This window comes from Cydia pomonella, chromosome 9, assembly GCF_033807575.1.
Source record: "Cydia pomonella isolate Wapato2018A chromosome 9, ilCydPomo1, whole genome shotgun sequence".
NCBI lineage: Eukaryota > Metazoa > Arthropoda > Insecta > Lepidoptera > Tortricidae > Cydia > Cydia pomonella.
The window spans coordinates 4,001,189-4,015,480 of NC_084711.1; the positions used below are offsets into that span (position 1 = coordinate 4,001,189).

At 35.3% G+C, this 14,292-nt stretch overlaps 1 protein-coding gene and 1 long non-coding RNA gene across 5 annotated transcripts in view; one reads left to right on the plus strand and one right to left on the minus strand.

Moving 5' to 3' along the window:
• The window catches only part of LOC133521176 (uncharacterized), a 293,381-nt gene that overhangs the window by 80,853 nt on the left and 198,236 nt on the right, over positions 1-14,292 (minus strand). The gene's annotated exons all lie outside the window — the stretch shown is intronic.
• LOC133521159 (AP-1 complex subunit gamma-1) overlaps positions 1-14,292 on the plus strand; it is a 48,759-nt gene that overhangs the window by 19,646 nt on the left and 14,821 nt on the right. For 3 of the 4 annotated variants that reach the window (XM_061855962.1, XM_061855964.1, XM_061855965.1), the window contains exons 5-8: positions 5,647-5,885; positions 8,575-8,651; positions 12,567-12,584; positions 13,857-13,952. In XM_061855962.1, coding sequence (XP_061711946.1) covers positions 5,647-5,885; positions 8,575-8,651; positions 12,567-12,584; positions 13,857-13,952 — 430 coding nt within the window. The remainder of the gene's footprint in view (positions 1-5,646; positions 5,886-8,574; positions 8,652-12,566; positions 12,585-13,856; positions 13,953-14,292) is intronic. The other variant, XM_061855963.1, reaches the window with a different exon arrangement.

The window sequence follows — 14,292 nt, forward strand, 5'->3', positions numbered from 1 at the left end:
AATTTTCCAAAGAAAAAACTAGCTTGTTAATTCTATCCCCAATTCATAGCTACGACAAATGCTAAAACTAAAAATAATTAGTCGACGAATCTTGTACACGAGTGAATTCACTTGAGCTTCCGAAACGGACGATCGTGGGACGCGGGTCACTGATTTCGGGACATTCAAGTCCTCTGGCAATTTCCTTTCCTTTTCTAAATTAAATTATAGTGAAAGGTTATACAAACAGCTTTGACTGAACCAGCCGCATTATAGACCAGTGCTTCCTTATGATGTCAACTCTGTTACTCTCCCTTTTCATTTTCCATTCGGCTTAACTTCTATAATACAAAAAAACAAGAGGTGTGAAACCTTTTCAGAGTCCTGATTGTTAAGATCAACTTCCAGCACGCTGAATGTTATACGCCTCTTTTTTTCTTTTATATTTGAAGCGATTAGCCAAATTCCCAACATAATTACTTTGGAAGAGTTTTGTGCGAGTCTAGAAGAAATTACCCGTACTAAGAGAAATTAACCCATCAATTATTATTTCGTTAGTTCAGTTTACTTTAAAAGTAAAAGCCCTAGTTCCATTTTTATACTCTGTATTTTGTGTTTAATTAAGCTATATGAACATACACTCGGGGCATTCTGCGCATGACAGCAGAAATAACTTTAACTGAGATTGCCTCACTGTGAAATAGCTTTTCCTTTTGCAAAATAAATTCAAGGTGTTCAAAATGTTTACCAACGCACCTGTTTATATTATGCGTCGCTTTTGACATTTATCTAGTAATTATAGTTTTAAAATAGTCAAATTACTAGATATTGAATTCAATAAATATATTGTTTTAAATTTATTTCTTTATTGTAAAATTTTTAGTTCTGTTCTTACTAATTTTTAGTTCTTAACTTGGGTGGTCAAAACAGGAAGCAATTGACTACATTTTAAATTTGACTTTTTAAGTGTTTTATTTACTTGACCTATTTATTAAAATTATACCCGCACAAACAATAAAATTGTACTTTATTTTTTTGTATTGTGCAATAAAGTTTAATAAATAAAAAAAATCCTAATGATATAAACCTAGTAAATTAGCACAGAATCACGCCTCCAAACGCCTCTGCAATGAATTCTGCACCGTGAACCGTGACCGATTGAATGCTTGCACGCGATACTATAGCGATCATGGTCGTTTTATCGAGATTTATCACAATTTTATCGGACGAGGGTGATTATAATGCATGGCAGCAACGTAATAGTAATCAGATAGCATCAAAATTATCATCGTTCAAATTAAAAGAAAGGAAAGCACGAGAATTGACGGTCTGATTTTATGGAAACAAATGAATGAATGTTTGTATTTTATGGGGTCGGAGAAAAAAAGAGGTTCTACTTTAAAGTTTAATTAAACTACCGACCGGTTTGGCCTAGTGGGTAGTGACCCTGCCTACGAAGCTGTTGGTCCCGGGTTCAAATCCTAGTAAGGGCATTTATTCGTGTGATGAACATGGATATTTGTTCCTGAGTCATGGGTGTTTTCTATGTATTTAAGTATTTATAAATATTTATATATTATATATATCGTTGTCTAAGTACCCTCAACACAAGCCTTATTACTGTGGGACTGAGTCAATTTGTGTAATAATGTCCTATAATATTTATTTATATTTATATACTTTCTGAGACAATCACCTTCTAAACAACCAGGAATCACTAGATTACATTGCCAATAGTAGTGCCAGACAACCTCACTTTTATTGAGATATTTCTAGTTGCTTCTTTCTCACACTGGTGATAGTGTCAGCCCAAAGCAACGAATAGGCGTATGATTTTCAGTTTCATCACTGCGATCACGGCTATCTAGTGGTAAACTTAGAGATTAATCACGTTTTGCTGTCGCCAATCTTTCGCTATAAGATGCCTTATTAGGGATCTTATTTTTGTAGCTCCTTTGTGCCATGAAATGTTATGATGAAACATTGTTTGATCCTTAATTGGCATGTTCCTATCTTTGATATATCTAGTATTTCCGCTGCGTTTACTACGTTGACATGTTGAGCTATGAGTAGTCTCTTCATTGCGATTAACCTCATTATCGGAAATAATATATTGTATGAACCTATATAATCTCGAGCCGCCCAATGTACATTAGGATGTACACTCCGTTTCAGTGGAACGTCATATCAACCGTCATTAAAAACAAACTAGCATTTAATTTGTCTAGTAAAATTTTCGAACAAATGAAATTCAACCTAATTAAAAGTACAAATAGATTCAAACTTCCTTAGCTATACTTTTGTATGGCGGGTTAAGAGATATCTTTTCACAACACGCCGCTTGGCAAAATTTTACTCAGCCATTTTTACAAGACTACGTATCGCGCGAGTATTTAACAAAGCGTTTATTTCACGGTACGCAATATTATCTACACTCTGCATACTTCCATTATCACATAAATGCGTGTTTTTGAAGGCACATAAATTGAAAACCTGGCGCTCCGGGCCTCGTTTCGTTTACATAAATTAACTGATAAAACAAGCACTTGGCTTCTTTTATACTCGAACTAATTAACTCCTTTGTTACGAGTTTGTGATGTTGAATTTGTACCTAGCTTATTAAAATTAAAACGGGCAATTAGGTGGGGGAAAATGGTCAATTGGCATTTTATTAGCCTAGCCATATGAATGACTATGCCATATGATCGCTGGTGGCCTAGCGGTAAGAGCGTGCGACTTGCAATCTGGATGTCGTGGGTTCAAACGCGGCTCGTACGTACCAATGAGTTTTTCGAAACTTACGTACGAAATATCATTAGATATTTACCAGTCGCTTTTCGGTGAAGGAAAACATCGTGAGGAAACCGGACTAATCCCAACCAGGCCTAGTTTGCCCTCTGGGTTGGAAGGTCAGATGGCAGAGTCTTTCATAAAAGCTAGTGCCTACGTCAAAACTTGGGATTAGTTGTCAAGCGGACCCCAGGCTCCCGTGAGCCGTGGCAAAATGCCGGGACAACGCGAGGAAGAAGGAGGAGAGCCATATAAAGGACTAAATAAAATTTAATTTTAAGTAGGTATAGGTGATAGTCATCACGTTAGTAAATTTGGCTAGGATTTATCATTTTACCTACTTAAAATATGATGAGTTAAATATGAATCGTCTATATGAAAATAATTTAAACTTTTCACGTTAAAACTGACTCAAAACAAAGATCTGCCCTAATGAAGTCCCTAGAATTTTACACTAATTTTATATTTATTATATTCTATCAGGAATAATATATTACATATTCCCATTTCGCGAAGTCTAAGCAATTTTTAATTGATGTACCTACTTTAAGGTATATCCACGACCAAACTATTATCTTTCCAACACCAGCCTGTCCTTCAGATTCCTAAAATATCTAAGCTTCAATTCATTTGAAGCTGACAGCTGATATTCGACACCTGCAATACCCGCATTATATACGAATGTTAAATAGCATGTCAGTATAACCGCCAGGGTAGGTCATCGCCCGCTTTTAGGATCAATATTTTTCGCTTGGACGCAACCGGCAGCTGTTCTTTTTATTAACTTCTTTTTTACTTACAAGCCTCTTGAAGATGTTTCGCATAAAATGCCCCAGGGAGAAATAAGTCGGGTACTGTCAAATACGAAGTGAATTTTCGTGATAATACGCTTAGGAAAGGGTAGGAAGGAAGCGAGATATACTTAGAAGAGGATTCTGAAAGTCGACGTTAAATTTTTGAGGGAAATAGAATTGTGCTTGTCGCAGATATTCATGATTCGTGAAAGCTTCATATGTATAGTAAAGTACTGAATATTATAGCGCAACAAAAGAAAATTTTATTGTAATAACCTAATAACTGACTCCGTGCTAAGCCTTAGCACGTAGGTGACGTAGGTATAGTAACAGACACGCCGTCGGAGAGTTTCTAAAATTACGAAATTTCTAGATGGAAAATTTAAGAACCTGCTCTTTTTTTTGTATGAAATTTCCTGAAATGTTATAGACCTTTTTTAACTTTTTGGAAACTTTTCACAACTAGCACATCTGTACGTAGGCAGCGCGTATTTCCAGCTTTGGAGCGCTAAGTTGATAAACAGTAAGTTAAGTCCATATAACAGAATTACAACAACGACAGATAGACTTACAAAAACGACATGGATAAAACATCTAACAATGCAGAAGCGCACACGTTTTAATGCAACTTACACGGCTGAAGACTATACGTATTGGACACTTAAGTTCACGTAATATGAAACTGCTATTAGTCTTAATATTTTAATAGCTAAAATCATTACAGCGCCATTCACTAAACGTGTACGTGCGTTTACGACTGAACTTTAATGTAGTATTAAGCATTAGCGCTAAGCACTCGAATAACATGCGTCGTAAACGGGGCACTAACTCCGAGTAATCATCCGGTTTACGGCCCCGTAATAATTCCAGTGTAAACTAACATTACGCGACGGAAGTTCGTTGAAGAAGAAGCTTTATTGGCTATGTGCGAAGGCCGTGGTGGCGAAACTGAAAGCAAAAAATCATTTAGCTTTCTTAGAGCCAAAGTTTCATGCTGTTCCACATCTGTCAAATGACAAAGGTGTAACAAAGACGGGGCACCACTGTCACGAAAATAATAAGGGCGAAACTTGTATACGTTATTTTAAATTTTGATATGAAAGTTTATTAGAAAAAAGGTTAACAACCATGACGTGTCTTTTTTTGAAAATGATTGAAAAAGGCTTTAAAAAAATGGTTTATATTGCTTATGAAAGCAAAATATTGTAAATAATCGTATATGATTTATAATTGTTACATGTTTGCTGTGGCATATTTTTCAATAGTGTATTTTGATAAAAAGACACGTCAAGATTCACCTTCTTTCTAATGCAAAAAAAAAACGAACTTATAGCTGTAGATGATGCGTTAAGTAAAAGAAGTCAATAACACTTTCTTGCCAGTACAAAGATTTACATTACCATTGTTTCGTGGCAAAACGGTATAAGAGGTCAACTGTCTTGTTGGAAGAGTTTGTAAAGGAAAAAGGTGACAAGAGTCCGTGCCCTACTCAAATGTTTTACTACATTTCTCGTTTAAACTCCAGCGAGTATACCTCTCGGGCGAAAGCTAAGAGTAATGTAGGAATTTCAGTCATCATTAAAGCCCAGATTTACGTCTACTTTATTTTACTGTGGTACTTTTAATCATTTAAATGAGTGCACAAAAGAAATTATTGATGTACAAAAGCTGACAGTAGTAGGTATTAAGTTCCTCATAAAATAAGAACTTTCTGTAACATTGAGACTTATTAAATGCCCGTTTAATTTAACAATTCTTTTTTACTGTGTAAAAACTACAATCCAGAATTCCATGACTGATTTCAGTGAAATCAAAAACCTCAAAAACTTTAAATTCTACATTAACCCTTTTCGCCGCCATTAACTTGATATAAGGTCAGTAAATTTAGTGCCCCACCACCATGACTTCATATCAAGTTGAGGCTTTGGTCAGGTGTGTTTACGTGCAATGTGTACGTTGCTTGATGGCGTTGATGACACTTTATTACTTCATTGACATGGCGGAGAAAAGGTTAAAGAATCCTTTATCTAAGGTATCACAATCATAACCTAATTAGGTACTAATTTGGCCTTTTGTTCCACAGCGATCTCAACAGCAACACCCAATTTGTGGTCGGTCTAGCATTATGTACACTGGGCGCCATCGCCTCTCCAGAAATGGCGAGAGACTTGGCATCGGAAGTCGAGCGGCTGATCAAGAGTCCAAACGCGTACATAAAGAAGAAGGCAGCGCTATGTGCGTTCCGCATTATAAGAAGAGTTCCAGATTTGATGGAGATGTTCCTTCCGGCTACGAGGAGTTTATTGACGGAAAAGAATCATGGTAAGTTTTGTGATAATATTAATTGAATTGGACAAAATCTGACGAAGCTAAATTTACTCCCGTATTCATAAAACTTACCAACCCCTTGTAAAATTTTGCCCCAGTCTCACAAACACAAATGGAAAAATGGCTAATAAGGACCGACGGTTATCGAGGACCTTAGACTTAACAGTTTTTATGAATAACGCCATTAGAAGGTGTTCTCTCGAGACTCAGAAGTTGAGTGGTAGATAGACAGTTCTAACGAGTAAATTATATTAGAAGACGCAGCCTTTATCGTCTGAGTCCTAGTATTTTTTTAAATTATGGTTAATAGTTTCTTGGACAGTCAGCAGCAGAAGTACCTAACTGCTCAGACGATCGTATTGAAAGTAATTTGTACGCGACTCGATTGTCAAGAGCTTGTGCAGATAAATTTTGAGCGATTGGCCGACGCGCGACGTTACTATACTTCTACACTATTCATTGCATGTAAAAATACGCAAGTAAGTATAACGATTGACGAACAAGTTACTTTTTCGCGGATTAGCAAAGTAATATTTGTTGTTTTAATTAAACACTTGTTTCTAAACAGCGGACTTTGCGATGCGTTATTTTATAGAAGCTACTATTGTATATGGATCAGATTCAATACATAAAGCACAATAATAAATAATTCAATGATATGAAATATTTATTGGGAACAAGGACAGAAACAACCGGCAGACACTTAATCAATTTCAAATATTTCAAACACCAAAGTTATTTGAACGTTTAGATTGTGTCATACTCTAATAACAAAATGGTAGGAATATTTTTGCCTAGTAGTTAATAATTTACTCCGCATTCGACCCGTATTAAGGGGAAGGTTCTTCATGTTAATGCAATACAACCTGTAGGGCTAAGATGGTCAACTCTTTATCATTTGTCACATTCTAACAAGTATGTAAGCGCGAAAGTGACGGGCATAGTGACAAGTGATAAAAATGGAACCATGCTGCCACCGCTGATGTTACACCGCGAAATTCATCGAAGCGTGGCCATTTGGATAAAAAGCTATCGTTCAGTGTCTCGAGGGGCCTAGACTGGCCTTGGCCTTTGCGTATAGATAATGTAGGGAAAGCTTATTTATGTCCAACGTATTTCTTACATTATACTATCTTTCAATATGTTATAAAAAATAATGGTTGCACGCCGGTCCAGTGTACATCGCTAGAGTCGGACTATGCTAAGTTTTCATACAAAGTACTACGTCAAGTATGGAGCTTATATATTTATAAATGTAGTCTTACTGCCAAGGTGCAAAGTTAGTGTGGTCAGAGTCTATATACGTGCGTAGCACTGTCTCGCCCACACACTGGAGCGGCGTGCGGATCCGCATCGGTGCACTGTGGGCTGAAATTCGGCTCTCATTGACATAAAAACCAAAGTTCTTATTTTTATGTTTTTTCTTTTATTGAAATAGGTTTTGCCCAGCATTCTTATTGTAACCTAAGAATTTTAGACGATTTGGAATAAAAAATGTCGAGTTACGAATTTAAAAAAAAAATGTATGGAGCAGAAACAAGAACTGCTAAACAAACCGTAATATCCTCGCAGGTGGTTATACTACGAATTATTTGTGATTTTTTGGCATACTATATATATCCGTCACGGTTTTTATAACTTAGCATAAACGTACTGGGCAAAACCCATTTCAATCAAAAAAATCTTAATATGTTGACTTTGGTTTTTGTGCATTTTCGATAGAAACAATAAATGATTTTAAAAAAATCCGTGACGGATATATGTAGTATGTAGTGATACAAGTCAATGCGTAACGTGTAACGTATATTGTTTCTTCCAATATATTGTTTTTACTCGTTGTCATAAACCATTAATGGTAAATGATACTTGACGTTTTAGTATATGTACCTAATACACCATTTTAGTAGTCAATTTATTCAATGGAATAAGTGCTAATTGTTGCAATTAGCACCAATAAAAGTAGCAATTCTATTAAAATAGATGACTAAACGGATGTCATGTTTCACATCAAACAATTCACGGTTGGCCTACACACAAAAAATATCCACTGTTCGTAACATACTCTAACTAGAAACTTTATTTGACAAAGTCTACTTTAGGCGTCCTAAGCTTTAAAGGATTTTATTAGACAAATCAGTATCAATAACATTTCACGAACATAAATCCTATCAATGAATGAATTCCCTTAATTTCGGCCTCAAACAAAAAACTTCAAATTGAGAGTTTGTCTTACCGATACCGAAGGGTTTCCGAGACCAAATTGTTCTCAAGTTTATTTCCTAATTGAATTTGCTTGGGTAAAGTACCCTTAGCAAAATACCTACTCAAATCTGCTATTTCAGTTGAATGTTTTCGAAGATGTTTAAAATCTTGAGACGTTGGGAAAATGATAATGCTTTTGGTTATAGTCGCGTAGTGACAAGCTTTTTAATATCGGGAAACCTTTTCATTTATTCATTCAAGAAGAATCTTTGCTCACAAGCTTTTATCTTCCTACTCCTATAGCTTTTCTGATATGATTTCTTATTTTCAAAAATAAACGAAATCGATTCCTTATCGAAGAGGTCTCGCCCGATAGCGTTTAAACAATAAACCAAAATATCTTCATCTCTCATTTATTTGTATACCCATACAATAGAAGGGTCAAAATTACTCTGGTTAAATGTTATCTATGTGTCAACAGGTGTCCTTATCACGGGCGTGACGCTCATCACAGAGATGTGCGAAAACAGTCCCGACACACTGAACCACTTCAAAAAGGTAAGAACTAATTTTATTTTATCACGAATTTGACCCCTACGGTTGATATCATAGAGTATAATTTAGATTGACACCTTGTGAACGTAATTTTAGTTAAGTAGATCACATACATGTTTACCCATGTTACAAACAGGATACACTCGTGTATAAAGTCGTCGGTTGACAACCAAAAAGCGCTAAGTGATAATGTATGTTAAACTTGCTTTAATCCTACAGAAAATGGTACTTCGGAACGGTTTAATTGTTAAAGTGGTAATGTTAAACTAAATTGTGAGGGCTTAGATACGAAAAGTGAGTTTAGATATTTAACGGACAAAATGCTGTTGTGACTACAGTAAGTAAGGATAGCTTAAGGATCCACGTCGCCATACTAGCTGTATAGAAAAGTGAATACTTACATTAGAGCACCCACTGTTCCAACATGTACGCACAGGCAATGTTAATTGACTTTTCCTACACCTTATTGCAACGTTATAAGGTCCACCGGTGTTCAGTTCAGTATTGTTATTAGATTCAAAGGGAAGGCAATTTAGGTCTCAAATTCGTATGATGAAAGGAGAAAGTCTCGCCGCCGACTTTCGTACTGCACGTACAAATTATCATTATTTTTCCTTGTTAGTACTGCCTTTCATGACGCAATCTGGGTCGGCCTACTATGTTGTAGACGTTTATTTTGATAAAATCAGGCAGCTTTTGATATAATCTAGTTACTCTAGTATGATCGATTAAGGATTTCTTAAGGCAGAAAACCCAGTTAACCGACTCGCCATAAATAGGTCGCAGCGAAGTGAACATTATCCACGTCGTTATCATTTGAACACGTCGATCATAATCATAGACTAATCTTCTGTATCATGCAGACTAGATTCAGGACATTGGTACTTGGGATATTTTACATACCGACCGACAGCCTGCTTTACTGTTAAACGCGCGAACATTTGCATATTCGACAATGTTCTATTAAACGTAATGTCAACATTATTATAGACGTATGACACGACTGTCTATTTTCTAAACTGTGTTGTTTATATCCCAGATTTACTACATAACAGTAGATTAAGCTCATACTATCATTTACATTTTTTTATAGAAGTAACGTACTTTTTTAAAGGAATGTTAAAACTCCACCGTAAGGTCGTTTCTCCATACAAACGTAGTCACGTTCTCATTTTAAAACGACTAGCTAGATTGCTCTGAAACATTGTACATACAATAGGATAAGGTATATCTTTGCCTGTAATTAGTTTATATAGCTTCCGATCAGACCATAATTAAAATAACACAGCGAAATTAAGGTTTTCATTAAAAACGTGTTCTTGCTGTAGGTATTTCATTTCTTTTATAAGCTGGTGCTATATAAACTTATTACAGGCATAGATATACCTCATGTCATTGTATGTGCAAACTTTCATTACAATCCAACTCGTAGTTATAAAATGAGACTCCGTTTAAGCTTAGAATAAATTTTAAATTGGAAAAATCCGTATGTATGGGAAGGTGAAATTCAGCCGAGCTTGCTGCGGATTCTTAATATTGTAGAAACATATAGTTACGTGCAGGATTCAAATCCGACTAGTATCGGACAGAAAAACGTCTAGTTACAGTTTTTGCCGGACTTTAGATTAATCGTCGCCAATCCGGTCGGCAGTACGGTCGTTAAACTGATCGATGTGGTTTGACAGGTTCGCCATCCGATAGGCGTGAAAATCTCGAGCAAACTGTTACTCAACACCTAACTGTGCTTTACATAAATGTCATGTTAATACAATATTTGCAAAAAAATATACCGTGATGTGAACAATACATCGTCTGCCAAATATTAGCTTGAATAGTTAATCTCTAACAAAAAGCATATAATTTCTATTGATAACACAAACTCGATCACTATTATAAAAAAAAAAAAAAACATCAGTTTGTTCGACAATAATTTGGACGTTTACGACACAAACCCGCATCAAGTCAAAGCCGCATTTCAATTCAATACCACCAATGTAATATCAGGTAGTGAATGACCTGTGACCTAAAGGTCACTGAGGAGTTTTGTCGTATCGATTTTCACACCAAATCGTAGACATTTTCACTAATCGAGTATAAGTTTGACGTAACGAAGACTAGAAAGCGAAAATCGAATAATGCTTTACTTAAGTATACTGAAAGTTTTAAATTACATTCCAGGAGTGAGTAGGTATTATAGACATTCATTATTGCCGTAGGCAATATTATAATTTTGTCCATAAAAGTTTACGTAAGAAGATAATTATTTTCTTTGATGTTTTTTGATGTCTGGAAGTCGACTTAAAAACATCTAATAAGATTCTCCGCCATCTTTTGTAACATTATGTAAAAACATTTTATGACTTACACTCGCACGGTTTCATTTGTAAAGATTTTGCGTCATTAATTTCTCCTTTCTGATTTAATATTTCTAAATCCCAAAATGTTAGTTTATATTAAACCATGGTACAGTTTAAGTATCTATTTGGAAATGTATTTTAGTCCATGACTATTCTGAACACTATTGATTATACACGCGGAAAAATGATTGGACATTTCATAAGACAAGACGATCTCTAAATCTATCCTGGAGGGGCGGATAGGACGCAAGCGAGGAGGAAAACCCAGACGCAGTTATTTAGATCAAGTAAAAGAAGGTTATGTTTTCGTGTCGTATCAAAAAGCCAAAGAACTGGCGCAAGATAGGAAAAACTGGAAGATATTCGTACTCCACCGACAAGAGAATAACTCTTAGTTCATGATGATGTTGATGGACAGTCATAAAAAAATGTTCAATTTACTCTAATGTTTATTTAGTCTGTACCAACACTAATAATTAAAGTAGCCGTTTTGTATATAGTGTTTATTTACAAAGGGTTGCCAAGTACCAGCTTAACTATTACGGCCGGTCAACTTTTCCACTTAGAAATCCCGGCATACGTGCCCGAAATATACTTAGTTGAAAACACTCCATTGTACTAGCTCGGGTCTCTTGTTACTTTAATAAAACTTGCACAGCCTGTTTACCAGACTTATTTGTTTGCGAACTTTACGACGGCTCTAAAGCTTTAAGCTCATTTGTATTATTGTATGTATTTGACACAGTTTCGAGGGTATAATTTAGCGAGATGAATTTATGATGTGATGTAGGCGAACGAGATATTGATTGTGCTTCGCTGTTAGTTATACTTGCGTTCATAGAGCGTTGTTGGCGACCAAAACAAGCCCTACGTATATTATTAAGTACAAATGTACGTATGTATGTTTATGCTTATTGTACAGTATAAATTTGCAGTGATACAAATGTTTATACATAGATATTTATAAATATTATATATATTTCTTAATTACATAATAAAAATTACTCTCATGTCAAAATTATGATTCTCTTCTCATCATGATCGTCAAAACATAATAAAAAATACATAAAATCAATTAAGGCCAATGTCAAAAAAACTGTATATGAGGGAAAACCGTCTACAAGCCCTTTCGTTGCTTTTAACTCTTGCGTTTGTACACATACTCCACAGGTCTCTATACTCTATAGCATAAGGTGTGAAGCTTTTCCTTTCTGTTTCTGAGCTCGTATACAAATACAAGAGTCCTTGTCGTATGACGGCCTTACCAGCAATAAATGTTATGCGCCGGTCTTCTCCACGTTGATCTTTATTGTTTCTCAATAAAGATCGTCATGCATTATGAAAGCGTATCAAATGAATATTTATCTGATCTGAGCGTACAAACTTGTTTTAGCAAAAACAACCGTTACTCATTATAAATTGCTAGTCGGATTAAAATTATGCTCAAAATCGTTTGTAGGTTGCGTCTACACTGTATGTCGTACACACATTTGTAAATGACACACTTAGTATAGTAGGATAAGTATACCACACTAATTGTTCTGTTTGTGTTGTCCCGTAGGAGAGCGGACAGCGCGAGGTAATCACACGATGATCCTTGCACCATTACGTGTCGTAGCCTGATGACTATTATGCAAACATTCAAAATATCTATACGAATACGTAGATGTCGTTGATCAAGATCATTCATAAGTAGTCTTGGGAAAAGTTGTTTAAGAATGACAGTCTTGAAATACTGGTAATGAAAAATGGTCGATCAAAGCAACTGCATATTGATAAAAATCGTGGATATGGATCTTAACAGCCTTATGCACCTTAAGACGTTTAAATTTCTTAAATACAATGCCTTAACAACTCGTAGGTTAAGCCTTTAGTGTGCTCTGTCTGATACATTATGACGTCATCGAACATAAATATTCTGTACAACTCTAAATGAAATAGCCCAAATAAAGGTAGATATGTAGATAACCTCCTTTTTTCACGAATACTGCATATACTCTCGGGTAAGACCAACTATGATTAAGCCCAGTTTTCGAGATCACTTCCTTCTATTACTAAGTAATTACTATTGAACACGGAAAACCCCATAAGCGTGATTTTGCTTGATAGAGAGTTTCAGATACATGTATATAAACTATATTTTGAACACTAAGAATGTCAACAGGCTACGACACAGGCAACAGCATGAATGTGTTGTGTTGGATACATGATATCAAACATACAAACCGTATTATATGTATTGTATTACATGCCAAGCGGAAGTCTTACAGATTCCTATTTTATTCTTCCGAAACAGCATCTCTTTGCTGCTGTGCTGAAGACTTTTTTAAGTAAGTTGTGTACGAATCTGTCAGGTTTCCGTAATCTGTGGGACGTTTGGGAAATCAAACAAACTATCATTTGTGTAGAAATAGTGTTGGAAGTACACACAGTACACAGAGTGCATCTTATATTTCTCTCTATACAACCTTCTTTGAAAGTTTTCGACTTCTGTCTTATTATTTCACGTGTACTAACTATCATGTATGTCGTTTGATTGTGACACGGTTTTGTCACATAGATTAGAATTAGCACTCAATGTGACTAATATTCGTTGAGGGATATGATATAGAGCTCTTTTATTATTCTTCAGTTGAAAGTTGATATTTGTTGTAAAGGTGTTCATTGTAATTTGCCCTATACTGTTAAATTGTTGTTTGAAAGTATTTAAACTTTATTTTTCATCCAGTATTTAGAAAATTCGCATACTTAAATTGGCTGATTTATTTTCTTTTCGCTTCGTATAATCTTTATGTGTGCGCCAAATAACTAACTTTATTAGTATGATGTTAAGGTGTGTATTTGCTTGTAGATCGTTCCGAACCTCGTACGGATACTGAAGAATTTGATACTAGCCGGCTACTCTCCCGAGCATGACGTCAGTGGAGTCTCGGACCCCTTCCTTCAGGTAATGAAGTTATATAGTTGCAATATAAATAATTAACTTGCTCAAATGTAGTTTACAGATGCTATCATAAGATTAGAGCTACTTTATTGACTTGTTAGCTGGAGATTATTGTTATATTTGTTATACAACCATCTGATAACATAATTATAATGATGAAATTGTAGTTTTTATGTCAACTTAGAAATCAATTTTACATGGGTTACAAAATTGAATCAGCTCGTGACTAATTATATGACTGGCATTGTGTTTATCAAGTCTATGAGCATGATGGAACTTATGATGACGGTATAAAGATTTCTAACAAAAAAATATGGACATGAATAGTTAAACCGTATGAAAT